General features: G+C 39.6%; 1 protein-coding gene across 1 annotated transcript in view; it reads left to right on the forward strand.

Moving 5' to 3' along the window:
• The window catches only part of SCAPER (S-phase cyclin A associated protein in the ER), a 379,320-nt gene that overhangs the window by 24,113 nt on the left and 329,602 nt on the right, over positions 1-25,605 (forward strand). Inside the window, 3 exon segments of the mRNA XM_043987611.1 lie at positions 1,413-1,530; positions 18,027-18,097; positions 22,875-23,072. Coding sequence (XP_043843546.1) covers positions 1,413-1,530; positions 18,027-18,097; positions 22,875-23,072 — 387 coding nt within the window.

Raw genomic sequence — 25,605 nt, forward strand, 5'->3', positions numbered from 1 at the left:
AGGTCAAATAAAACTCTTCAGAGGCACTGTCCTTTCAAGGATCACATTTATTTTTTAAAAATGTCGCATTTGACAGCACCCTGCTGTGATGTGAGGGTCTGGTGCATCTGCACAGCCAACTGTCTGCAGCATGTCCATAGTGACTGAAGGTCTAAAATTTAGAGGATGGTTTTAAATATGAGGCTGCATAGCGTAATGGAAGAGGCCCTGAATTTGGAGGCAGATGACAGGTTCAGATATTGGTTCTGCCATTTATTATATTTGTGGCTTTGGGCAACTTACTGAACCTCTCCAGGCTTCAGTTTCCTTATCTTTAAATTTGAGGGCATAGGTTGCATGGCCTCTAAGATCTTTTTCTGTTCTAAATCCCATGATTAGTCTATGATAATATTAGGATAATTAGTTATTAATGACCTGCTAATGGTGTATGCATCTAAATAACTATATCTGTTTACTCTGCATACACATGCATGGGGCACCTGCAATGGATTGTGCTGGGTTTGGGGTCAGGAAGACGAGGTTCCAAATGCTGCCTCTGACCCGTGTGCCCCTGCACAGATCATTTAACTAACCTTTTTGTACCTCAGGCAACTCCCTAGAATTTGTGATCTGAGTCTCCAAGTAGGCATTAATGCAGGGTGTTCCAAAAGTCTTGAGGCAGCTTTAAGCTGCTAACGTTTAATAAAGCTATCTAAATCTTAATTTAGATAATTGTTGCTGCATTTATATGTTAATATAGCTTTTACACTATCTAAGGCTTAATTTAAGCTACTAGTGCTTAAAACTTCTCCAAGACTTTTGGGTCATCCTGCTAGGGCAAAATAGACACTAGTAATAAGGAGGAAATGTTTAAAATCTGAATAAGATTATAGGGGAAATATTAATAAGCGTGTTAAGAAGACTTCCTTTTGAGTAGCACTTATTTTTTATGTGGAAAAAATATAATTCAGCTTAATACTCTTACATACGATATTCACTCAGATCGGTTCAAGTATTTATTCTGTGCATCCGTAAGGCCCCAGGCACTCAGTATGGAGTGACAGAATGTAAGAGGCTTGTCTTCATGGCTCTTACATTCTGCTGTTTCTTAAGCGGGTTGGGATGAACCTTTTGACAACATTCTGTCTTGAGTTTGCTTATTCCTGTAATGTGATTAAACAGCATTTACTCAAAAAACCCTTTAAATTGGCTTAGAATCTTAGAACTGGGGACAAATACATTCGAAGGAGTTGAAGCGTTCTGTAGAAGATCTTGGAGCTATTTAGCAGAAGGATAGACATTAGAAACTCTATCTTGATTTTTGCTGCTTTCCCCATAAGGTTTCATGGTCTGGTCTGTCTTTTGAGAAAACATGTAGACTGTCAAATGCCTATATTGACTGGAAGTCGACTGACCATTTCTCCTGTGTTTAGGCTTCCTTCCAGCGTTCCCATAGCCATGACAAAGTGAGGAGAATTGTTGCAGAAGAGGGTCGCACAGCGAGAAACCTGATCGCCTGGAGCGTTCCCCTGGAAAACAAAGATGATGATGGTAGGTCTCAAAGAAAAAAATGCTCATTTAAAAGGTGTACATTGGAAACAGCCTTTTCATTCTCGTAGCACCCAATCGGTCAAGCACTGATGACCCTTCTGCTCCGGGTCAGGCTCTGGGGATGCAAAGATAGACATGGACCAGGCCCTGCCTTCAAGGAATTTACCCCTGTGGAGTAAGACTCTGTGTGTGTGTGTGTGTGTGTGTGTGTGTGTGTGTGTGTGCACGCGCACATATGCGCACACTCCTGCTAGATTATATAGGAGGACATCATGACAAGACCAGCACCTGGGGAGGTGGGAAGGAATCTGGAGAGCCCTCTTGTTACAGCTGCTGTGTTAGAGGAGCTGTGAAGAAAACCATGACTTCTTGAAGAAGGAAGGAGGGAGTGCACTCTAGGCATGGGGCACAGCTTGGGCAAAGTCACTGGGGGTAGAGGTTGCATGTTCTTTTTGAAGATGACTGGCCCAGGGCTTGTACAGAGGGGATGTGAGGCTGGAAAGGTCAGTTGGACCCAAGTTGTGCAGGCCCTTCAGTGCCCAGCAGTGGGATTTGTATTTTACGCTAGAGGTAATAAGGGATGTACTAGGAGTATTTTTAAAAATATCTTTTTATTGGCTTTTTATACTAACTAAATATTCTCCTGTATCCCTTTTCCCCAGGGAGTTGTCCCTTATTTTTTTCCCTACTTTTTCCATTTATTTCTTCCTGGACAAATATAGCCTTTAATATATAATAGTTATTATAGCAGCTAGCATTTATATAGTGCCTTAAGGCTTACATTATATAATGTTACATTACAATAAGTTTTTCATTACAAAGTGTTATATTACATTATTTATATATATATGTATGTTAACTCATTCGAGACAACAGACCTAAATATTTTTTTAAAAAGAGGAAGAGAAAAAAGTCAATAAAACCAATCAATACATCAAAAAATTCAACTGTATGTAATGTTCCATACCCTTGGGCCATTCCCACTTCTGCAAAGCAGTGGATACAAGTATCTTCTTGTTTTTCTTCTTTGGGTTGTTTGTTCTTTGTATTTTTGCAATATTCAGTTTTTTAAAAATCAGTTTCATTTTTTATTCTGAACATCAAAAAGGAACATTTCTGTATACACGACTGAAGACAAAAAGTGGGTCCTGTATGAAACCATGGATTTCTATTTCACATCATTTGCTTTTAAAAAAAATATATATATGGTATATTTAATTTATACATGTTATTTTCAAAACTGTTTTGCTTGACTTCTTCCTTTTTTCAACTTGTTCTCTTCTGTGCATTTAAAAATGCTACAGTGGGCCCCCCTTATTTTTTTCTGGCATCACTATTGTTAAACCCCCTTAGGAACTCCCCCCCCCCCAGAGAAGGCAAAAGGAAACACCAGCCCCCCACCCCCCCTTGTAAAAAATGAGCACAGTCAAAGAAAATGAAACAATGGAAATGTATATCTCTGTGCCTTGTGTCCCCATCTGTCAGGAGTTGTGTAATATGCTTCATCACAGGTCCTCAGGAATACATGATTAGCCATTTCTGTGATCAGAATTCTTAAATGTTTCAAAAGTTGTTTTTCACAATGTTCTCATTCTATAAATTAATCTCCTGATTCTGCTTACTTCACTCTGCATAGTTCATAATACCCAGGATTCTCTGAAATAATTTTTTATGTTTGTATTACATTCTGACATTCTTTTGTACTTTCTTAGAGCACGATATTTCATTACATTCATAAACCAGAATTTGTTCAGCCATTCCCCAATTATCTAAGAGGCAATTTAGCTAAGGTACCTTTATAGATTCTAATTCCCTGACCCTCCCCGCCCCAACCTTTGTCCCCCCCACTTCTTTTTTTTTTTTTTTTGGCAGGGCAATGAGGATTGAGTGACTTGCCCAGGGTCACACAGCCAGTAAGTGTCAAGTGTCTGAGGCCGGATTTGAACTCAGGTCCTCCTGACTCCAGGGCCGGTGCTTTATCCACTGCGCCACCTAGCTGCCGCCTTCCCCACTTCTTTTTAATCCCTGGAGTTAATTTTGAGTAATGTAGTGACAAGATTGGAGATGAATGGATTGGGGGGCAGAAAGATTGGAAGGCAGGGACATCAATTAAGAGACTATTTCACGGGGCAGCTAGGTGGCACAGTGGATAGAGCACCGGCCCTGGAGTCAGGAGTACCTGAGTTCAAATCTGGCCTCAGGCGCTTGACACTTACTAGCTGTGTGACCCTGGGCAAGTCACTTAACCCCAAGTGCCTCACTAAAAAAAAAAAAGAGAGAGAGAGATTATTTCACCAGTCCAAGCAAGAGGACCCAGATAGGGTGGTACTAATTGTGAGAGTAGAGAAAAGGGGATCAATGTGCAAGATCTGGCAACTGAATGAATACGCCTTGTGGGTGGGGAGGGAAGTGACTAGTTGAGGAAGACTCTGAGGCTGCCAGCTTGGATGACTGGAGGGATGCCGGTGGCCTCAGCCACCGGAGAGTCAATTTCGAGGAGGGCGTGGTTGAGAGAAGAGATTGTGCTTAGTTTGAGATGTCCAGGAGGTAATTGGTCACACAGAACTAGAGTTCAGGAAAAAGCCTGGGATTAGGTGCACGGATTTGGCTCTTATCTTAGCAAAGATGCTGTTTAGATCCCTGTGAGCTAATGAGGTGAGAGAGAGCTACAGAGAAGAGCAGGCCCAGGACAGATTCTTGTGGGGCCCCTCTGGTTAGGGGGAGTGGTACGTATGGTGATCCAAAGCAGTTCCCAAAGGAGACTGAGAGCGTCGTCCAACCGGCTGGCAGAGAACCAGGAGGGGAGGGTCACAAAACCCACAGAGTATCTAGGAGACAGGAGTGACATGGTGTTACCTGTGACATCTATAAAATCATTTCTACAATCATCTGTAAAATGGGGGTGATCATAGTTGCACCTGCCTCAGGATTGTCATGAGGATCAGTTGAGATCATGTTTGTAAAGTGCTGCGCTCAGTGCCTGGCCCATAGGAAGTGCTATATGAATGTTTGCACAGTCTGTCTCACCACACTGGAGGCGTCCCTCTCCAGAATCAGTGTCTCTTGTGCAGGGACTAGCCTCGCCAAGTTGGAGAGACTGATGAGGGTTGGGGGTTGGCCATTAGGTAGGCCACAGTCTTAAAGGTCATTCAGTAAGTATTTTTTAAGCCCTGGCTATGTGCTAGGCATTGTGGTAGGTGCTAGGCTAGAGATACAAAGGCAAAAAACAGTCCTTGCCCTCAGAGAGCTTATAGTTTAACAGAGAAAGAGAGAATTCAAACAGAACACGGATAAACAAATAATGATACAGGTAATTTGGGGCAGGGGAAGGGCACTAACAACATGGCTGTTCACAGGGTTTGGGTGAGCTGGGCCTTCAGTTGAAATGGAGAACCACCAGGACCCTGTGCCCAGCCACTGGGTCCTCAAGCACCCGGAGCCTCCAGTTCTACCATTCCCCTTGGGATTCATCCATGGGCCTTGCAGTCCTCCTTGTAGCTGCGTCCTCTCCTCCAGCTCCTGGGCAGCAGGGACCGGCTGGCTTTTGCCATTTGTATCCCCAGTGCTATAAACGCTGCTTGGCCAGCATGTCATGACTATGCTTTGCTTTCTTTTCTTTCATTCATTCCTTCTTTCGTTCATTCATTCTCTTCCTACATGTTCAGTTGCTCTTCAGTCTCCCTTGCTGGATGATAGGATCTAAAGCCAGAAGGCACCTTAGAGGCTCTCTAGTCTAGCTCCAGCCCCCTCATTTTACAGCTGAGGAACTGAGGTGCAGAGGTTAGGGGATGACTTGCCCAGGGTCACACAGAAAATGAGTAGCAGAGCTGGGATTTGAAACCAGGCCCATTGGCTCCAAACCTAGTGTTTTCCCCAGTCTGTCCCTTTTGATCATATTTCAGTGTGAGTGTGCCCAAGGCCTTGTTCTGGGTCCTCCCATCAGGTTTCTGTGGTGATGCTAGCACCAGTCTTTCCCGAGACTCAGCTCAGTGTCACTAGATGCCTATTGGCAGAGGTGTTGGGAGGCTCCCAGCAGAGATGATGGATACAAAGTACTTTGTGAACCTTAGTGTTTTATGAATGTCCTTTGTTGTGATTATTGGCCTCCTGTCTGGTGAGAACTTCATTTTCCGACCCTTCCACTGCCCCCTTGCTGAGCTCAAGCAGGGTTTATAGAATAATGGAACGATGTGCTGAATTCTTATCTTCTGCTTCCTAGTTTCTGCTTCTCCATCATCACAGTTTGGACACAAGAGGCTCATTTTTATTTATGATTTTTGTTTCATCACTTGCTTCCATAAGTCAACAGACACTTAGTAGCTACTCTGTGTCAGACCCTGTGCTAGGCCCTCTAGATGCAGAGACAAAAGTGATCTCTCAAGAGGCTGACATTTTATAGGGAGAAATAATGTGCACATATAGAAGTATATACAGAATAGGAGGGTAAAGGAAGACCTCATGTAAAAGGTGGTGTTTGAAGTGAGCTTGGAGGAAGCCAGACATTCTAACAGGTATAGTTGAGGACGGGGTCCATTCTGGTCATGGAAGGAGCGGCCTGTGCAGAGTTAGTGGGATGTCCATTAAGAACAAAATGAACAAAAATCATGTGATCATTTCAGTAGATGCAGAAAAACCTATTGACAAAAGGCAACCCCCATTCCTGTGAAAAACAACAAAGCATAGAAACAAATGGGGCTTTTCTTAAAACAATTAGTATCTATCTAAAAGCAAGAACAAGCATTATCTCTGCTGGGGATAAATAGCCTTTTCAGTCAGAGTGAAATGAAAGGTGGACATCCATTATCATTACTATTCAATACTGTACTAGAAATGCTAGCTGTAGCAGTAAAGAAAAAAATGAAAGGAATAATTCAGGCAAGGAAGAAACAAAACTCTTACTTTTGTCTTCTCAAAGAGTCGGAAAAGGGGGAGGGGAAGGAGATAACTGAAAATAAAATAAATGTAAATTAAACCAGATAGTGGGATGGTAGATGGAATACTGCATGTGAGGAACAGCAAGAGACTCATGTGACTTGACCACAAATTACATGAGGGAGGTTGATGTATAAGCCTGGAAAAGACTACAGCAAAATGAACTCCTCACCTAATGGCCAACCCCCTCTCCTTCAGATCAGACTCCATCATCCCCCCAGAAAACTCATCATGAGGACCTCATCATTCTGCCAGATTGCATCAGCCTTAGTACTCACACCTTATCAGTACTCCCAGCACCCTGTACCCCTCAGTTTGGGGGGCTAGGTGGCACAGCAAGGATTTCTTCCCAATGCTTCCATTTAAAGAGGGCCCCAAGCCAACCATCTCTTCATTTCTCAACTGGCAGTAGTCCTTTGGGCCGGAATCCATCATTGTGCTCTACTCCAGGTAATTCTTCCTCTCACTCCTCCCAAATCCTTCCTCAGTTAGATTCTGCCATTGTTTGGCTTCTTAGTAACTCTGGCTGGGCCTAAATAGCAATTATATGTCTTTAAGTCAGAAATCCTGAGGGTCTTCTCCCCTTCCCCTTTTATCTTTGTTTTTTGTTTTGTTTTGACTAGGCAAAAGAGGCCTTTTCTTTACCTCCTTTCTTTCCTAGCCTTAATTACAGAATGGGTGTTGCCTCAGGTGAAAGGCCTTTGCTTAAAAGGCCAAGTTCTTCCACTGCATTGGAGCCATCTCCAGTCATTCTGATAATGTATCTTGCCACCGGACCCAGATGGTCACAGTGGAGAGAGTGAGGCTAGTTTTCTCTTCTTTTCCTGGTCTTACTTATTCACTCTGTTCCTACCAGTCTTCCTAGGTTTCTCTGAAACCATTCCTTTCATTTCTTATAGCACTATAGTGTACTTCACATTCCTATACAGATGTTCAGCTAAATACCTGATTAATGGGCAAACCCCCTTCATTTCCAGTTTTTTGCCACCACACAAAAGAGATGCTATAAATATTTTTGTACATATGGGTTATTTTCTTCTTTCTTTGATGCCTTTGTAGTTCAGACCTAGTATTGTTTGGTTCAAGGGTATGCACAATTTCATAATGTTTTAGGCATTATTCTACATGCTTTCCAAAATGGCTGGATACTATTCCACCAGTAGCTATTTCTCCCACAGCTCCTCGAGGGGGTTCTCAAAGTTGCTTGGATTTGAATTTCTCCAATTATTAGTGCTTTGGAGCATTCTAAAAATACGGCCATTGATAGTTTGAGTGTCTTCCTCTGAAGATTGCCTGTGCATATTCTTTGATTATTTATCAGTTGGCAGTGGCTTTTTTCTTGTAAACGTGACTAAGTTCTCTATGCATCTTAGAAATGAAACCTTTATTAGAGAACCTGGCTACAAAGATTCTTCCCCCTCCTTTTCTTCTGATTTTAGTTGTTTTGGTTTTGTTTATAATTTCCAGTTTACCTCTTGTGAATCTCTCTTTTGTTTGGTCACAGATTCTTCCCTTCTCCATGGATTTGACAGGCCATTTCTTCCTTGTTTCTCTAATTTGTTTTGGCCTTGAACTTTATGTCCATGTCACTTACCGATGTGGAGTTGGTGTTAGTATCCAGTGTGAGGTATTAGTCTATAGCGAGCTTCCAGTTCTCCTAGGAGTTGTTGTTGAATAGTGAGGTTTTACCACCAACTCTGGGCTCTTTGGGTATATTGAACTCTTGACTATTGCACTGGCTTTACTTCTGTATTTGGTATACCCAGTCTGTCCCACTGATCATCATCTCTATTTCTTCATTCCCGCCAAATTGGTTTGCTGGCTGTTGCCCTGCTAGGCACCTGCTTTCTTCTTCTTTCTTTCTTCTGGTTATTTCCCATGAGATTCTTCATCTTGTCTTTTATTTTTGTTTTCTATACAAGAGTCTATCTTGTATTCTATCTGAATTTTGTTATTGTGTTTTTTCCAGGTCTATAAAATAATCCTTTGGTAGTTTAGTGTGCAGTGGAATAAGGATATACATTTAGGTGCTATTGTCATTTTCATCATATTGACTTGGTCTACCCTTGAGCAATTAATATTTCTCCAATTATTTATGTTTGTCCTTCTTTATAGGAAGAGTATTTTGTAACTGTATTTCTGTAGTTCTTGAGGTATGATGTCTAGGCTCTTTTTTTGTTCATAACTTTCAAGCTATTGATTCGTTGATTCTTAAATCTTTCTCCTCCTTTTGTTTTCTGGGTTGTTTTAGCTATAAGATACCTTAGGTTTTCTTCTTCTCTTAGTCTTTTGATTTTGTTGGAATATTTCTTGGCTCATGGAATCATTCACTTCTGTTTGATCTATTCTGATTTTCAGGGAGTCTGTTGCTTGAGCAAAGTTTTGTACCACTCTTGCCAGGCTGTTAATTCTCATTTCTAGTCTTTCTTCCATAGCTCTCATTTCTTTTTACATTCTTTCCTTTTCTCATTTTGTTTATGAAAATATTTTACCTTCTTTCTAGTTGAATTTGTGCCCAAGCTGTGATTTTCTTTGAGGCTTTGCTTGTAGATGTTTTGGAATCCTTCTCTGCTGGTTTGTGTCTTGAGTCTTTTTAGATTTAGTAGCGGCTCTTACCCTCAGCCTGCTGGAGCACTGCTGATTCAGAGAGACAGAACTGCAGGTTTTCTTTTAGTCTGGACTTTCTGCTCTGATTCTTCCCCCTACAAGCTTCAGACTGACCTGGACCCTGGGGCTGAGTCTACTCTGCTCCTGGATCAGAGTCACACACCTGCTGCTTCTTGATACATGATCAAAGGCCTTCCCCCACCCCCAGCCCAGGCACAGGCCCTGTCTAAGCAAAAGGATGTACAGTCATGCAAAACATTTCCATATTAGCCATATTGTAGAAGAAAACATAGACAACCCCCCTTCACATCACATCAGTTCATATGTCTTCCTATGTTTTTCTGAAAGCATCCTGCTCATTATTTCTTAGAGCACAATAGTATTCTTTTTTTTTCCTCCTTTGTAAAAAAATGGGGCAATAAGGGTTAAGTGACTTGCCCAGGGGTCACACAGCTAATAAGTGTCAAGTGTCTAAGGCTGCATTTGAACTCAGGTCCTCCTGAATCCAGGGCCCGTGCTTTATCCACTATGCCACCTAGCTGCCCCCATCACAATAGTATTCTGTCACAATCATTGTCACAACTTGTTCACCCATTCTCCAATTGATTGGCATCCTTTCAGTTTCCAATTCTTTGCTACCACAAAAAAGCTGCTATAAATACTTTTGTACATGTCATTTTCCTTTTTCTTTGATCTCTTTGGGGTACAGACCTAGTAATGGTATTGCTGGGTCAAAGGGTATTGCATAGTTTTATAGGCCTTTGGGCATAGTTCTAAATTGATCTCCACCAGCAGTGCACTAATGTCCCTATTTTTCACATCCCCTCCAACATGTATCATTTTCCTTTTCTGTCATATTAGCCAGTCTGATAGGTGTGAGGTGGTACCTCAGAGTTGTTTTCATTTTAATTTCTCTAATCAATAGTGATTTTTTTAAAGTGAGGCAGTTGGGTTAAGTGACTTGCCCAGGGTCACACAGCTAGTAAGTGTTAAGTGTCTGAGGTTGGATTTTGAACTCAGGTACTCCTGACTCCAGGGCTGGTGCTCTATCCACTGCCCCACCTAATTGCCCCTAATCAATAGTGATTTAAAGCATTTTGTTCATATGACTTTAGAAAGCTTTGGTTTTTCTTCTTCTGAAAACTGCTTGTTCTTTTTTTTTTTTTTTTTTTACAAATTATCTATTGGAGAATGCTCGTATTTTTGTAAATTTTACTCAGTTCTCTACATATTTGAGAAATGAAGCCTTTTTCAGAGAAATTCACTGTAAAAGTTTTTTTCCCAGTTTCCTGATTTCTTTCTAATTTTCCTTCACTGATTTTGTTTGTGCAAAAGTTTTAAAATTTGATGTTGTCAAAATTATCCGGTTTACATCCTGTGGTGCTCTCTGTCTCTTATTCAGTCTTGTTTGGTCTCTTGTTTTGGTTTCCCTTATCCTTATCCATAAATATGACAGGTAAAATCTTCCATGCTCCCATAATTTGCTTGTGATATTATCCTTCATGTCTAAATCATGTAGCCATTTTGACTCTGGCTAGTGTTTGAAACCGGCCTTAGTGATGCTTGTGTAGGATGTAATAAGGATCCTGTCACAGCAGTGTGGCAAGAAGGCAGGGTATCTGTAAGTGTCTCTCCTTGTCTGTCTGTGGGCATGCCTAGGGAACCCTAGGCGGGTTGTATGTCCAGCTATGGACAAGGACAGGGAAAATGGACATCTGTCTGCAGGTTGGCTGTGGCTGTGCCCTTGCCAAGATCTCCTGAATCCCTTCCACTGTCATAGGTCTATCGATCAAACAGTTACAACCTGACCCTTTCCTACCTTTACAATCTTCGTATATTTCACTCCCCTGTACATACTAGACAACCAGTGACAGTGGCCTTCTTGTTTTCCTAACATACAACACTCGCCCCATCCTCACCTCTGCTTCCTGCTTTCCTTCAAGATTTAGCTCAAATTTTACCTTCTTCAAGTGGTCTTTCTTCATCTCTTCCCTTTTACCCTATATATGTCTTATACATCCATAGTTGTTTGCCTGAGGTCTCCTTCATTGGAATGGGAGCTCCTGGAGGGCAGGGGATTATGTGTTTATCTTTCTTTATAGTTTAGCATAGTACCTTGCACACAATAAGCACTTAATAAATGCTTGTTGACTGAGTAAATAGAGGAGGTTCTGTTTTATTCTAGAGGCAATAGGAAGTAGTTAGAGTTGATTGAGAGATAATAATAATGGTAATAGAATTTATATACTACTTTAAGGTTACAAAGTGCTTTATATACATTGTCTCACTTGATCCTCATATTAGCCCTTTGAGATAGGTACTTTCATTATACCCATTTACAGAGGAAACTGAGGCAGAAAGAAATGAAGTGATTTTCTCAGGGTCACACAGCTGGTCAGCATCTGAGTCTAAATTTGAACTTGGATCTTCCTGACTCCAAGGCCAACATTCTGCTGAACACTCTAGCTGCCCTAGGGCAATTATGCAGTCACATGGTCAGATCAATGTTTAAGGAACATTATGTTTTCCCATTCTGTAGGATAGACTGGATTAGAGAGAGTCCAAGTGAGAGGTGATAAGTACCTGATCTAAGATGGAAGCTGTGTAAGTGGAGTAAAGGGGGTGGAGTGAGAAATCTTGTGCAGGTCCAAATGGTAAGAATTGGAAGCTGATTCGATGTGGGAGTTGAAAGAAAATGAGTAGTTCAGGATAATACCAAGGTTATGAGCCTTCGACCGTGGAAGAATGGTGGTACCTTTGATAGAGATAGGCAAATTGGGAAGAAGGGAAGGATTGGTGGGGAAAATAATGATTTCAGTTTTGGAGATGTTGAGTTTAAGATGTCTCTGGGATGTCCTTTTTGAATTGTCCTATAGGCAATTGGTGCATAACTCATCTGCATAAAGATAATAGTTAAACCAATGGGAGCTGATAAGAGAGAATGTAGAGGAAGAAGAGAAGTGGATCTAGGATACAGAATCTTTAGGGAACACCCATAGTCCCGGTGTTATATGCCTGATGAACCAGCAAAAGAGATTGAAAAAGCATTCAGAAAAATAAGACAACTAGAAGAAAGTAATGCCATGAAATCCCAGAGAGGATAAATTATCCAGGTAGATAGGGGTGATCAACAATGTCAGATGCACCATCAAATGCTCATATCTCTTAGAACCAATGGAGATGCTTCTAAAGAAGGAATTCACCAGTTACTTCCTGAAAGAAGCTCCAAAATGAAAACTCCTAGGGACATTATAGCCCAAATTCAAACCTTCCAGGTCAAAGAAAAAATACTGAAGTTAACCAGAAAGAAAGATTTAGCATACTGAAGTGTCAGTCAGGATCACACAAGATTAGGAGCCACCACAATTAAGGGACAGAGAGCTTGGAATACCACATTCCTGAAGGCAAAGAATATGGACTTAGAGTCAAGAATTATCCAGCAAGGACACCAAAGGCAGAAATTAGCCCTGAAAAGGGCTCAGCAGCTCTCATACTAGAGGGCTTTCCTGAACTTCCTAAAGCAGAGGGAGAGTTGGTGCATGACTTTGTGTACTCAGTGCAGCTTCTGAGATTGAGATGCAACAGTATAGATTAGTTTTCTGCTAGTTGTGCTAATTTTGGCCTAACAATTAATAGCAAGAAAACAGAAGTTCTGTACCAGCCAGCAATATACCATGTATACATGGAACCACATATTACAGCAAATGGAGAAGTTTTGAATGCTATGGATAAGTTTACTCACCTTGGCACTATACTTAAAAAAATTTTTTTTTGGCTTATTTAATTTTTTGTGTGTGGGGCAATGAGGGTTAAGTGACTTGCCCAGGGTCACACAGCTAGTAAATGTCAAGTGTCTGAGGCTGGATTTGAACTCAGATCCTCTTGAATCCAGGACTGGTGCTTTATCCATTGTACCACCTAGCTGCCCCTGGCAGTATACTTTATAGAGATGTACACATAAGATGATGAGGTTAACACACACATTGTCAGAGCTAGCTCAGTGTTTGGGAGGCTCTGAAGAAAAGTGAGGGAGAGAAGAATTATTAGACTTTTGTGCTGACCTCATTGTTGTATGCCTGAGAAACCTGGACAGTATACCAGTGCTGTGCCAGGAAACTGAATCACTTCCATTTGAATTGTCTTAGGAAGATTCTGAAGATTACCTGGCAAGATATGGCCCTCTCTCCAGCTGAAGTGCCAAGCATTCAAACACTACTACAGAATGCAGTTCTGATGGACTGGCCACGTTGCTTGAATGCCAAATATTCATTTGCCTAAAAGACTTTTACAGAGAACTCACGGAAGACAAGTGCTCACGTGGAGGTCAGAAGAAGTGATATAAAGACACTCTCAAGGTCTGTCAGAAGAATTTTGGCATTGATTATGAGACATAGGGGACACTGGCACAAGACCTCCCATTGTGGTCTTGTACCCACATCAAATAAGGTGCTATGCTCTATGAACAAAGCAGAATTGCAGTAGCTCCAAAGAAACATGAGATATACAAATTTAGAAGCATCTCCATTCCCAATCTTCATATGGACCATGTGTGCCTGACCTGTGTTAGAGCCTTCCAAGCTTGTATTGGTCTGATTCACAGTTGGACACTCTGTACCCTGATTCCAGTGTAATGATGTCATTTTGGTCTCTGAGAATGAAAGACAACAGCCAACCCAGTAAGACTGAGTTTAATCATTCAGAGGGAAAAATGGATCTTTAACAAAATAGAGTACTTCTAAGCATTCCTGATGAAAAGACTAGAGCGGTGTAGAAACTGTGAAGTTTAAACAAAGGAGTTAAGAGAAACATAAAAATTTAAATACAAATGAACAAAGATAAAGCACTAAGCTAGGATAAACTGTTTTTCTAATATGGGGTGAAGATATGTGTCCCCTCTGAACCTTATATCAGGATCATAGAGGGAGTTTAATTAAAAGGCTTGGGTATGGTTATGTTTTGATCATTTTAAAAGAATAATGGAATGGAAGGGGAAGAGGAATAAACTGGGGGGGAAGAAAATTAGGGAAAATCATCTCACATAATTTGGGTGAACAAGTAGACATTTAGACAAATAAGGAGGGCATGAGGGGAAGTGGCTGACATTTGAAACCTCACTCTTTTTTGAATTGGTTTGAAGAAGGGAAGAAAGAACATGTATACACAGTTGGCTATAGAAATATATTTCTTTCATTTGGAAAATAGGAGGTAAAAGGAGAGAAGGGGGAATTAGAAAGTAGATAAAAGGGAATGGTTAGTCCTAAGCAAAACACACCCTAAGGATGTATGAAAATATTTATAGTTCTTTTTGAGGTAGCCAAAGTATGAGAATCTGAGGGGGGGCCCATCATTTGGGGAATGGCTGAACAAGTTATGGTGAATAAATGTGATGCTGTTGTATTGTAAGAAATGATGAAGGGGGGTGGTTTCAGAGAAACCTGGGAAAACACATGAACTCATGAAGCATGAGAAACCTGGAGAAAAATTTATCATAAGAGAATCACAAAGTAAAGATAAACAACTATGAAAGAATTAGAAACTCTTATTAGTGTAATAACCACCCATGATTCCAGAGGACTAATGAGGTGAGGGTCTGAGAGCATAGAATGAGACCTATAGCCACACACACACATAAAAGTAGATACATGCTTGTGCACATACACGTGTGTATATGTATATATGTGTATATTTGTATATGTGTGTGCACATATGTATGTATGTTTTGGACTTGACCAGTATGGACATTTGTTTTACATGTTTATAATAAGGATCTTGTTTTTCCTTACTTCTCAATGAGATGGGAGTGGGGTGCATAAATGAAGAGAAAAAGGGTGAAAAGTTTGATTTTTGCTGATTTTTTAAAAAATTATAATTTATTTATTTTTTGGGGGGGTTGAATCTAATAAGTAAAATTTAATAGGGATTAGTGCAAAGGTCTTTTTTTTAAGTATTTTATTATTTTCCAGTTACATATAAGGATAGTTTTCAACATTTGTTTTCACAGGATTTTTAGTTCCAATTTTTTTTCTCCCACCCTTCCCTCCCTCCTTCCTATGATGGAAAGCAGTCTGGTATAGGTTGTATATGTACAATCACATTAAACATATTTCTACATTAGTCATCTTATGAAAGAAGAATCAGAGCACAAGGGAATACCTCAAAAAAGAAGGAAAAAAAAACCAGTCCAAAAGTAGAAACAGTATGGTTCAATCTGCATTCATAACTCATAGTTCTTTTTTTTTGGATGTTGAGAACATTTTCTGTCATGAGTTCTTTGAAACTATTTTGGATCATTGCACTGCTGAGAAGAGCCAAGTCTATCCCCATTGTTCATCAGACAATATTGCTGTTACTGTGTACAGTGTTCTGGTTCTGCTCCTCTCAGTCAGCATCAGTTCATGTAAGTCCTTCTAGGTTTCTCTGAACTCCTCCTGCTCATCATTTCTTACAGCACAATAATATTCCATTACATTCACATACCACAACTTGTTTAGTCATTCCCCTATTGATGGATATTCCCTCAATTTCCAATGCTTTGCCATCACAAAGAGAGCTGCTATAAATATTTTTGTACATGTGGGTCCTTTTCCTTTTTCTGTGGTCTCTTTGGTATCACTGGGTCAAGGGGTATGAACAGTCCCATAGCCCTTTGGGCATAGTTCCAAATTGCTCTCCAGAATGGTTGGATCAGTTCACAGCTCCACCAAAAATGCATTAGTGTTCCAATTTTTCCACAGCTTCTCCAACATTTATTATTTTCCTTTTTTGTCATATTAGCCAATCTGATAGGTGTGAGGTAGTACCTCAGAGTTGTTTTAATTTGCATTTCTCTGATCAATAGTGATTTAGAACATTTTTTTCATATGGCAATAGGTAGCTTTGATTTCTTCATCCTTTGACCATTTCTCAATTGGGGAATGACTTGCATCCTTATAAATTTAATTTAGTTCCCTATATATTTTAAAAATGAGGCCTTTATCAGAAATGCTGGCTATAAAAATTGTTTCCCAGTTTTCTGCCTCTCTTCTAATTTTGGCTGCATTGATTCTGTTTGTACAAAACCTTTTTAATTTAATGTAATCAAAGTCTTCCATCTTGCATTTCATAATATTCTCTATCTCTTGTTTGGACATAAATTGTTTTTCTCTCCATAGATCTGAGAGGTAAACTATTCCTTCTTCTCCTAATTTATCTATGGTATCACCCTTTATGTCTAAATCTTGAACCCATTTGGACCTTATTTTTGTATAAGGTGTAAGGTTTTGGTCTATGTCTAGTTTCTTCCATACTGTCTTCCAGTTTTCCCAGCAGTTTTTGTCAAATACTGAGTTCCTATCCCAGAAGCTGGAGTCTCTGGGTTTTTCAAACAATAGATTACTATAGTCATTTACCACTGTCTACTGTGCTTAACCTGTTCCATTGATCCACCACTCTGTTTCTTAGGCAGTACTGCTACTTTATAGCATAGCTTCAAATTTGGTACAGCAAATTAAATATAATTTTAAAAAATCAGAAGGACCTTTGAGAGGCTGTATGTAAGGGATGTGGCTTAAAAGAAACCCCTACAATCTTCTTGCATGTTTAAAATTAAAAAGAAAAGGACAACTTAAGGGGGAAAAAAGCCTAATTTCCAGCATTTTTAGTGACTGTTAGAGTTCAGAAGAAAAAATGTACTTTGAAAATCCTAAAGTACTACATAATTTCTAGCTATTATTATTAACAACAATAATAATTATCTCTTTGTAATAAACCTTAAAATTTTAAGCACGTAAGATCATCTGTAAGCTATTTTTTAGCATGTCTCTTGATATTCTCATCTATTTGTTTTTACATGTAAATTTTATTATGTTTTTATCCAGTTGAATAAAGAAAACTCTTGGTATTTTGATTGGTATTATTTAACTATATAAATTATTTGAGGGGTACTGTCATTTTTATTATATTAATCATACTCATTTTTTTAAATTAATTTTTTTTTTGCGGGGCAATGGGGGTTGTGACTTGCCCAGGGTCACACAGCTAGTAAGTGTCAAGTGTCTGAGGCCGGATTTTGAACTCAGGAACTCCTGAATCCAGGGCCGGTGCTTTATCCACTGCACCACCTAGCTGCCCCAGTCATACTCATTTTTGATTGATGAATGGTCCTCCAGTTATGTTTTTTAAAATTTTGTTCACTCTTGTTTTTAAGATGTCATATATTAATTTCTTTCTTTTCTTTTCTTTTTTTTTTTTTTAATGAGGCAATTGGGGTCAAGTGACTTGCCCAGGGTCACATAGCCAGCAAGTGTCAAGTGTCTGAGGCCAGATCTGAACTCAGGTCCTCCTGAATCCAGGGCTGGTGCTCCATCCACTGCGCCACCTAGCTGCCCCATATATTAATTTCTATTAATCTACTCTATGCCTTCATAGTAAATGAATTCCCAGGTTTTTTAAAGTTTTTGTTATTATAGATGGCCTTTTATACTTTTTTATCTTTGTTGTTAGTAAATAAAAATATAATGATTATTGTGGATTAGTCTCATATCTTTCATCTTTATCAAAAATATATATTGTTTACATAATCTGTTTTCTTGAGTTGACTGAATTTTCTAGATATACCATAATATAATTTGCAAGTGATGATGTTTTTTTAACATCTTTTCCAATTTGGATTTTAAAATTTTTTAAATTTTATTTCCTATAACTTATATCTTTCTTTGTATTTTATCTGCCGTAACCATTATTCTGAGGAGTCTGTGGTTTTCACTAGGCTGCCAAAGAGAGGTCCATGACCCTTTGCACTAATGTATTTTTTTTTCTCTCTTATTGCAATTTCTAGAATTTCCTATACTCTCAAATAAAAGTGGTATGAAAATCTTTTTAATGTTCAAGACAGTGAGGAGGTTAAGTTTTTGGATACCTGAATGACTTAATTGAAGTGATTTCTATATAAGTGACGACCTTTTTCTTTTTTATTGAAGGGAAATCTAAATGGCAAACTGGAGGAAAATCCAAGAGAACGATTCAGGGCACACATAAAAGTGCTAAACAGGTGTAGTATAAACATTTCTACTTAATGACTTTCAATGAGCTCCTTAATTTCTGAAATAAGGATCTAATGATTCAGAAATTATGTATTGCATATTTTGTTTTACATATAGATTTGAATTTCATTTTAGTTGGGTACATTCCATCAAGCAGTACACTGTATTTCATTGATTCTGTAGATGTGAATTCTTTTATTGCTCTCTTTCTTGGTGAAGCGACTATGACATGAAAAGACTCCTGGGCTAGGAATTTTGAGACCTGGGTTTTCTTCCTAGTTGTCTTGGTGGATGGATGACTTTGAGCAAATCCCTTCCTCCCTGGTCTGCAGTTTCTTCATGTGCAGATTGAGGCAGATGAATGTTAAGATCCTCTCCATCTGGAATATTCTTTGATTCTAGTTTAACTGTTAGATCTTTTGTTCGTTCAAAAAGGGCACATTGATTCTGGCAATCATCTCAACCCAATTTTATGGTTGTACATTATCATCTTGTTTATTTAACATACATGCAAAACACATCATGCAGCATGCCAGGCTGGATGAGTCAAAGGCTAGAATTAAGGCTGCTGGGAGAAATATCAACAATGTGCAGACAATATTGCAGGCAGTGAAGAGGAGTCAAGAAGCCTCTGGATGAGGGTGAAAGAGCAAAGTGTAAAGGCTGACTTAAAGCTTACTATCAAACAACGTAAGGTCTTGGCAGTTTATCATATCACTTATGGCAAATAGAGGGAGAACAGAAGCAGTCCGATTGTATATTCTCGGGCTCAAAGACCTGTGCAGATGGTGATTGCAGACATGAAATCAAAAGACACTCTCTCCTCGGGAAGAAACCTATGGCAGATGAGGACAGCATACCAATGAGCAGAGACGTCGCCTTGCTGACAAAAGTGCATGGACTCAAAGTTGTGGTTTTCCCAGTAGCAAGGTATAGCCATGAGAGTTGGACTAAAAGGAAAGCTGATCCTCACAGAATTGACGATTTCCAATTGTGGTGCTGAGAAGACTTCTGAACGTCCCTTAGGGACACAGTGGATAGAGCACCGGCCCTGGAGTCAGGAGCACCTGAGTTCAAATCCGGCCTCAGACACTTGACACTTAGTAGCTTTGTGACCCTGGGCAAGTCACTTAACCCTCATTGCCCCACAAAAAGAAGAAAAAAAATCAAGTCCCTTAGACAACAAGGAGATCACATCAGGTGATATTTAAAGAAATGAATTCAGGCTGTTCACTGGAAGGTCAACCACTGAAGCGGAAATACTTTTGGCCCCATAATGAGAAGATGAGACTCATTGGGAAAGACTCGAGTTAGGAAAGGTGGCGACAGAGGATGAGAGAGAGAGGTTATGTTATGGGAACAATGAGTATGATCTCGGACAGACCTGGAGAGGCAGTGGAGGACAGAAGGGCCTGGGGCCTCATGGTCCATGGGCTCATGAAGAGTTGAACATGACTGAATGCACAGCAGTTTTAGGGTGTCAGAGCACAAGTTTATTCCACTACAGGAGATGGATTTTTCATTTCACAAAGAGTTTTATGGATTTTTTTTATATTGAGCCTTTGATTTTGGAATTTTTAAATATGCCAGTATGCCTGCATAATATTGCTACTACTCATGATGATAATAACGACAATAATAATTATAATAAATAGCACTTATATAGTACTTTTACCAAGGGTTTTTTTTTTTTTTTGCAGGGCAATGAGGGTTAAGTGACTTGCCCAGGGTCACACAGCTAGTTAAGTGTCAAGTGTCTGAGGCTGGGTTTGAACTCAGGTCCTCCTGAATCCAAGGGTTTGTTTTTTTTAACATATGTCCTCAGAATGACCCTATGAAGTTGATGCTAGTATCCCCATTTTGCAGATGAGGAAATTGAGACACAGTGACTTGCCCAGGGTCATACAGCTAGTAAGTGTCAGAAGCAGAAATTTAATTCAGGTCTTCCTGATTTCAAGTCCTTTGCTTTTTGCACTGCTCCACCTAAATGCCCTAGAGTATAGGTGGCTGGTGAAGAAACTTGCTGATGTCTTTTGTGGTATTGGGGAAATCAGAAAGTCCTAAGCTGACCTTGTGAACTGGCTACACTCAGGTGTCATACAAGCCGCATATGTTGGCAGTGATTATGAATGGTTCTTTGAATGTCGTAGTATGCATAGTACAAAGTATCATGCAGACTGAGTTACACAGACTAATCTCTGCCCCTCTGGAGCTTACCGTTTTAGACAGTCATACAGTAAAGGTCAGGGGGCAGATTGGTTGGAGAAATGGAATAGGATGATTCACATCCTATACAAATCAAGGTAAAGTGCTGCTTAGGAGGACGATGGTAGGTGCCTCACTTAGGGGATGAATGAAAAGTTGCTGCTGGAATTCCACGTTCCCTGAAGGGATATGGGCTGACCAAGAGCTTCTGGCATCCTGCTTTTCCCTAGAAGAAGTATAAGGGAGTATTCTAGATGCTTTGTAAGTAACGGGAGAGAGATGGCTTGCCAGACTGTTGGACTGAACATTCGAGGTATATGGACAGTTTGTATTGGAGGTGAGAATGGGGGTAAACTGTTCTGTTGTCTATGGAGGCTATGCAAGTAGGTGCCAGGCCATGTCCTAAAGCACTTGGAAGCATTGATATCTGATCCACAGCGGGGACGGTGAGCTGGGACGGCGTAGGACTTTTAAACAGGATGGTCTTATCAAAGTGAAAGGCAAAAATGACAACTTTGGTGGTGAAGAGGATGGATTTTTAAGGGCAGAGGGTACTCTGGTGAAGGTGTTGTTTGCTGTTGTCATAAATCATAGACTTTCCTAACTTGAAGATCCTTGGAAGTCATCTAGTTTAGTCCTTTCGTTTTGCATTTGAGGAGACTGAGGGGCAGTGGATCTTCCCAAGGTCACGTTCCTAATAATCATTAGGGCCAGGATTAGAACCCATGTTTCATGACTTCATTGTAGTTCAAACAGAAGATGACAAAGGTGTCAGTAAGTCAGAAGAACAAGAGAACCATGGAGAAGAGCATAGAGCAAATGCTGTCTAGAATAAAATAATGATCTGCTAATTAATTAGAAATATAGAATAAAGGATAATTGTTGACATTTAATCTCCCAATTGGTGTGAAATTTGGTGAGTTGATGGCATTCTCTGCCAGGACAATGAAATTGCCTATGAGGGAGAAGTAGTAGAAGGAAGAAGAACCCATTTCCATATCACAGGATTTTGCTTTGAATTTGTTTTGTTTTGGTGGTGGTGGTTCTAGTTTATTTGTAGATTCTGTTCTGAAATCAGTAGTACAGTTACAGAAGATTCCCCCGTGGAAAGAGAATGTTTAGTGGATGAGAAGCAACATAGCGTTGATAGCCTAGGGCTGAAACATGACATCAAAGGGCATAACATCTGTGGTAGATGTTTCTGTGAACTGGGTATCTTCCAATAACAGACCTAGCTGGTATTGAACATTGCCTGTGCTGGCATAGGCCAGGCTTTCATTTTAATTCAATTTGAAAAGTATCAGTGGAATGATGTCCAGTTGTTTTATATTGAGTGCTGAAATACTAGTTTTGAGTGGGAGTGCATGCTGTCTTTTCTCTCAGATTAATCCTGTTTTACCCATTAGTCTGTAAGAATTTTATGAAATCCTGTAAATAGGATATAATTTTGTATCTATAAAAAAGAACTTTTAACTAGATGAATTGAATGTTTCATTTATTTTTTAAACATGTATGAATATAATTTCAATCCACTATTCAGTTATAGTTATCTACATAGGGTTCTTGATTCTAATTGTGCTCATGCGTTTTATTTCGTTTGTTTTTCTGTATTCATTGTAGTTTTTACTTATGGGAAAAAATACTTTAAGATGAAGTTAGCTCATTGACTGTACCTGTAGTGCTTATTTTTAGATTTTTATGAGCTCTCATTTTTAAGTTAAAGCAAAGAAATCAGTTTAACATATAAAATTAATAATTGATATGAATATTATGGCATTCTTATTTTATTTGAGCCCTGAGAGGTAGGTACTACATGTATTCACATCTTTATTTCACAGAACATCATGAAGCTTAGAGAGTTTAAGCAGCGTGTTCATGATCATATCATTAATAAGTGTATGGAGTAGATTTTAAACTCCTACCTCTCTGACTCCAAGCCCAGTACTCAACTATCTAGGAAGAACATATGTAGATGGAAATCTAGGCTGTCCTTGGCACGGTTTTGTGATTTCTGGGTATAATCACACTAATCAGTTAAAGCAGATAATGCGATTTCCAAGCCCTCTGTTCCTTAGTAGATAATATTATGAATTGCTATGACCAAAAATTCACTGCCTTGTTTTGGTAATGCACCTCTCCATATTGAGCTGGTCTGGTCCTTAGAGAATAAGCAGTCAGCATCCTGGAAGCCTTTCTGCCATGGTGGGGACTTTCAGAGTTTGTGTTATACCAGCTAAGCCTTTGAGAATCCAGGGTCACTCCCAGTGCCATGAGGAGTCTTTGAATTTGTGTTCCAATAAATGAAGAACCATATCTGTGACTTTATTTTCAGAATGTTTCATACATTGAACCTGACTTAAATATTAATTAAATAATATTTGAAACAAAATACTGAATCGCAAAACTGCCCCTTTTGTTGCATGTCAAGAAACTTTGGTTCAGTTAACATAGATTTAATTATGGTATAAGTTGAAAAGAAAAATATTTTATCTAAAAGCATTTGAATGTGTTAAATGTATCCTACAAAAAGTTAAACTTTCTTGACCATAAAAATCTTTATTTTTTTTTAACGTTCTTTAGAATGCTACAGTAGACTGTAAAATAACATCTTCCTCAGCCGGAGATAAGCATTTTGAGAAAAGTCCCACTAAAACGAGGCACCCGCGCAGAATCGACCTGAGAGCACGCTACTGGGCATTCCTTTTTGACAATCTCCGACGAGCAGTAGATGAGATCTATGTTACTTGTGAATCAGATCAGAGTGTGGTGGAGTGTAAGGTAAGGTTCATTATGAAGTCTAATGATCCATTTTAAGTTGTCTTCCTACTTACTGCCTTGTCTTTTTTTTGTTTGTTTGCTTGTTTGTTTGTTTGTTTTGGGGTAAGGCAATGGGGGTTAAGTGACTTGCTCAGGGTCACACAGCTAGTAAGTGTCAAGTGTCTGAGACCAGATTTGAACTCAGGTCCTCCTGAATCCAGGGCCGGTGCTTTATCCACTGCGCCACCTAGCTGCCCTGTCTTGACATTTTTTGAACTAATATTGCCAATACTTCAAAGCCATCCCTGTATCTTACTTTGTCCCTTTACCACTTGAAAAATATATATGCATTATATTTTATACACACACACCTAAAATTAGTAGTATCTTTTGGACATTGCTGTTCGTTCTTTTTCATTTCTTGAACTGGCTTGTTATTGTCTACATTGAGTGAAAGGTTTTCTACAGCGCTCTAATGACTTACTGTAAGATGCAATGGATTGAAGTAAACAGCCCCTTATAAGTTTTGTTTTGTTTTTAAGCTGCATTCTCCATTTCTGCTGTAGGTGGCACTAGTAGGATTCTGTCTATTTTCACATTCTTTGGTTTCCTGTTTAATGTCTTCATTGTACATTGTACCCTTTGGGCTGAGATAGTTATCACTCTTCTAATTCACTCTGCTGGGAGAAAAAGTGAGATTGATGGCCAAACATAAACAATGTCTGGGTGGGATGTCATTGTAAGGTGTGTTTTCTAATTGTAGATAACCTTGTGTTTGTAGTGGATATGAAACAGAGACACAAAGCATAAAAATTCAATTGTGTGACCCTTTTAATAAGTATAAATTATACACTGTATTGCTGTGTGATGAATAAAACGATCATAACAACTGAGAAAAACCAGAACAGGAGAGCTTTACGGAAATACTAGAGGCAACTTTTCCTTTTACATGAAACATGAATAAAAAGCTCAACAAGCGCTGGAAATCATTATGTAGCCTTTGAAATAGGGTCTAGAGTGAACTCACATCTTATCACAGGAATCTCTCAAGAACAGCCAAATTAGGTTTGAAATTAGTGTGTAAATATCAAAAGCAGGTTTCAAAATGAACAGTAGCTAACAGCTTCCAAATTGGTGGCTAAATTACCACAGTTTAATGTTTTCAGTACAGAAAATGTTGTGTGTTTATTCTGTTTTGGAGTGTAATCAGATTCTTGACTTTAAAGGATCTCACCCACATGATTTGTAATTGGGTAAACGGCCCACTGTGTCGTACGTGCCATACTTTTTGTCTTGGACAGACATTGATTGCGGATCTACAGTGAGGTGTGGCAGAAGAGAGCAGGCTGGATTGTACTTGGGAAATGGGGCAGTTTTTTAAGGACCCCAGCCCTTCGCTTTGGAACAAAAGCTCCTCTTTCTTAATGTTGATTTTCTTCTGATGCCATGTGGCTGCAAATTGTGGAATATCTGTTATTGTGGAGTGGGTACCCACATTGATGAAATAACAGACCCGATGACATATTAAAGAATTGAAGTTTGTTATATTGGTGGAAAACTAGATCCATTCTTACATTGGGAAAACTGCTTGCTATCTTCTTTTCAGATTACATTTGTCCTGCCTGAGATTCCACCCAGACATAGGAAAGCTTAAATGAACACCTTAGAATCCTAGCACCAGAGGAAAGTTAGAGAAGCTGATCTGTAAGATAACCTGGAGACAGTGTTACTTAATCATTTCAGTTTGCAGACGAGGGAGCAGTAACCCATTGAGAACATTTGACTTGCTGAAAGGCTGAGGTGGGACTTGAACTTGAGTCCCCTGATTCCAAGTTCAGTGCTCATGTAACTATCACCCTGCATGGGTGGGTCCTAGGGCTAGACTAGAATCTCAGGTTATTCATCACCCATCCTTGTAAACCTTTTCAGGGTATTTCCAGCCCTTCGCTCATTGTCTGATGCCTAGTAGGCACTTGCTTAATAAATGCTAGTTAACTCATTGGCTAATTGACTCTCGAGTGACTTCATGCTTAATGAAGTGGGCCAGTCTATAGCAAGAGAGGCATCTGGGCCTAGTGTAAAGCTTCTTAAATTGACTGAATGGAGGGGGTTTGCCAACAGTACAAGGTTATATATACCTATTTTAAATACCTATATACCTGGGGTCATGCCAACATTACTTGGGAAAAAAAGGGCTGTAAGTGGAAGAAGTTTAAGAAGCTTTGGCCTAGTGGGTGGAGGGCTGGAGTTGCTTCTTAGAAGGCCCCTGGTGAATCCTGCTTCAGACCTGTCTCAGCTGTGTGACATTGGGCCAAGCACTTCAAGACTCAGAGGCTCCATTTCATTATTTGTAAAGGAGGGGATAATAATACCTTGCCTCGAACAAAACAGCCCCCAGAGATTACTCTGGGTTTCATTTTGGTGTTTGTGGAACGTGAGGATTCTTTGAGACAAGGGGAACAAAGTATGAAACAAAGAAGAATGCATTTCCAGGGTTCTCTACAGATAAGGAGTCGACATCACAGAGGTTAAATAATCCTTGCCGTGGAAATTA

The sequence above is a fragment of the Dromiciops gliroides genome, chromosome 2 (genome assembly GCF_019393635.1).
Source record: "Dromiciops gliroides isolate mDroGli1 chromosome 2, mDroGli1.pri, whole genome shotgun sequence".
NCBI classification, from domain to species: domain Eukaryota; kingdom Metazoa; phylum Chordata; class Mammalia; order Microbiotheria; family Microbiotheriidae; genus Dromiciops; species Dromiciops gliroides.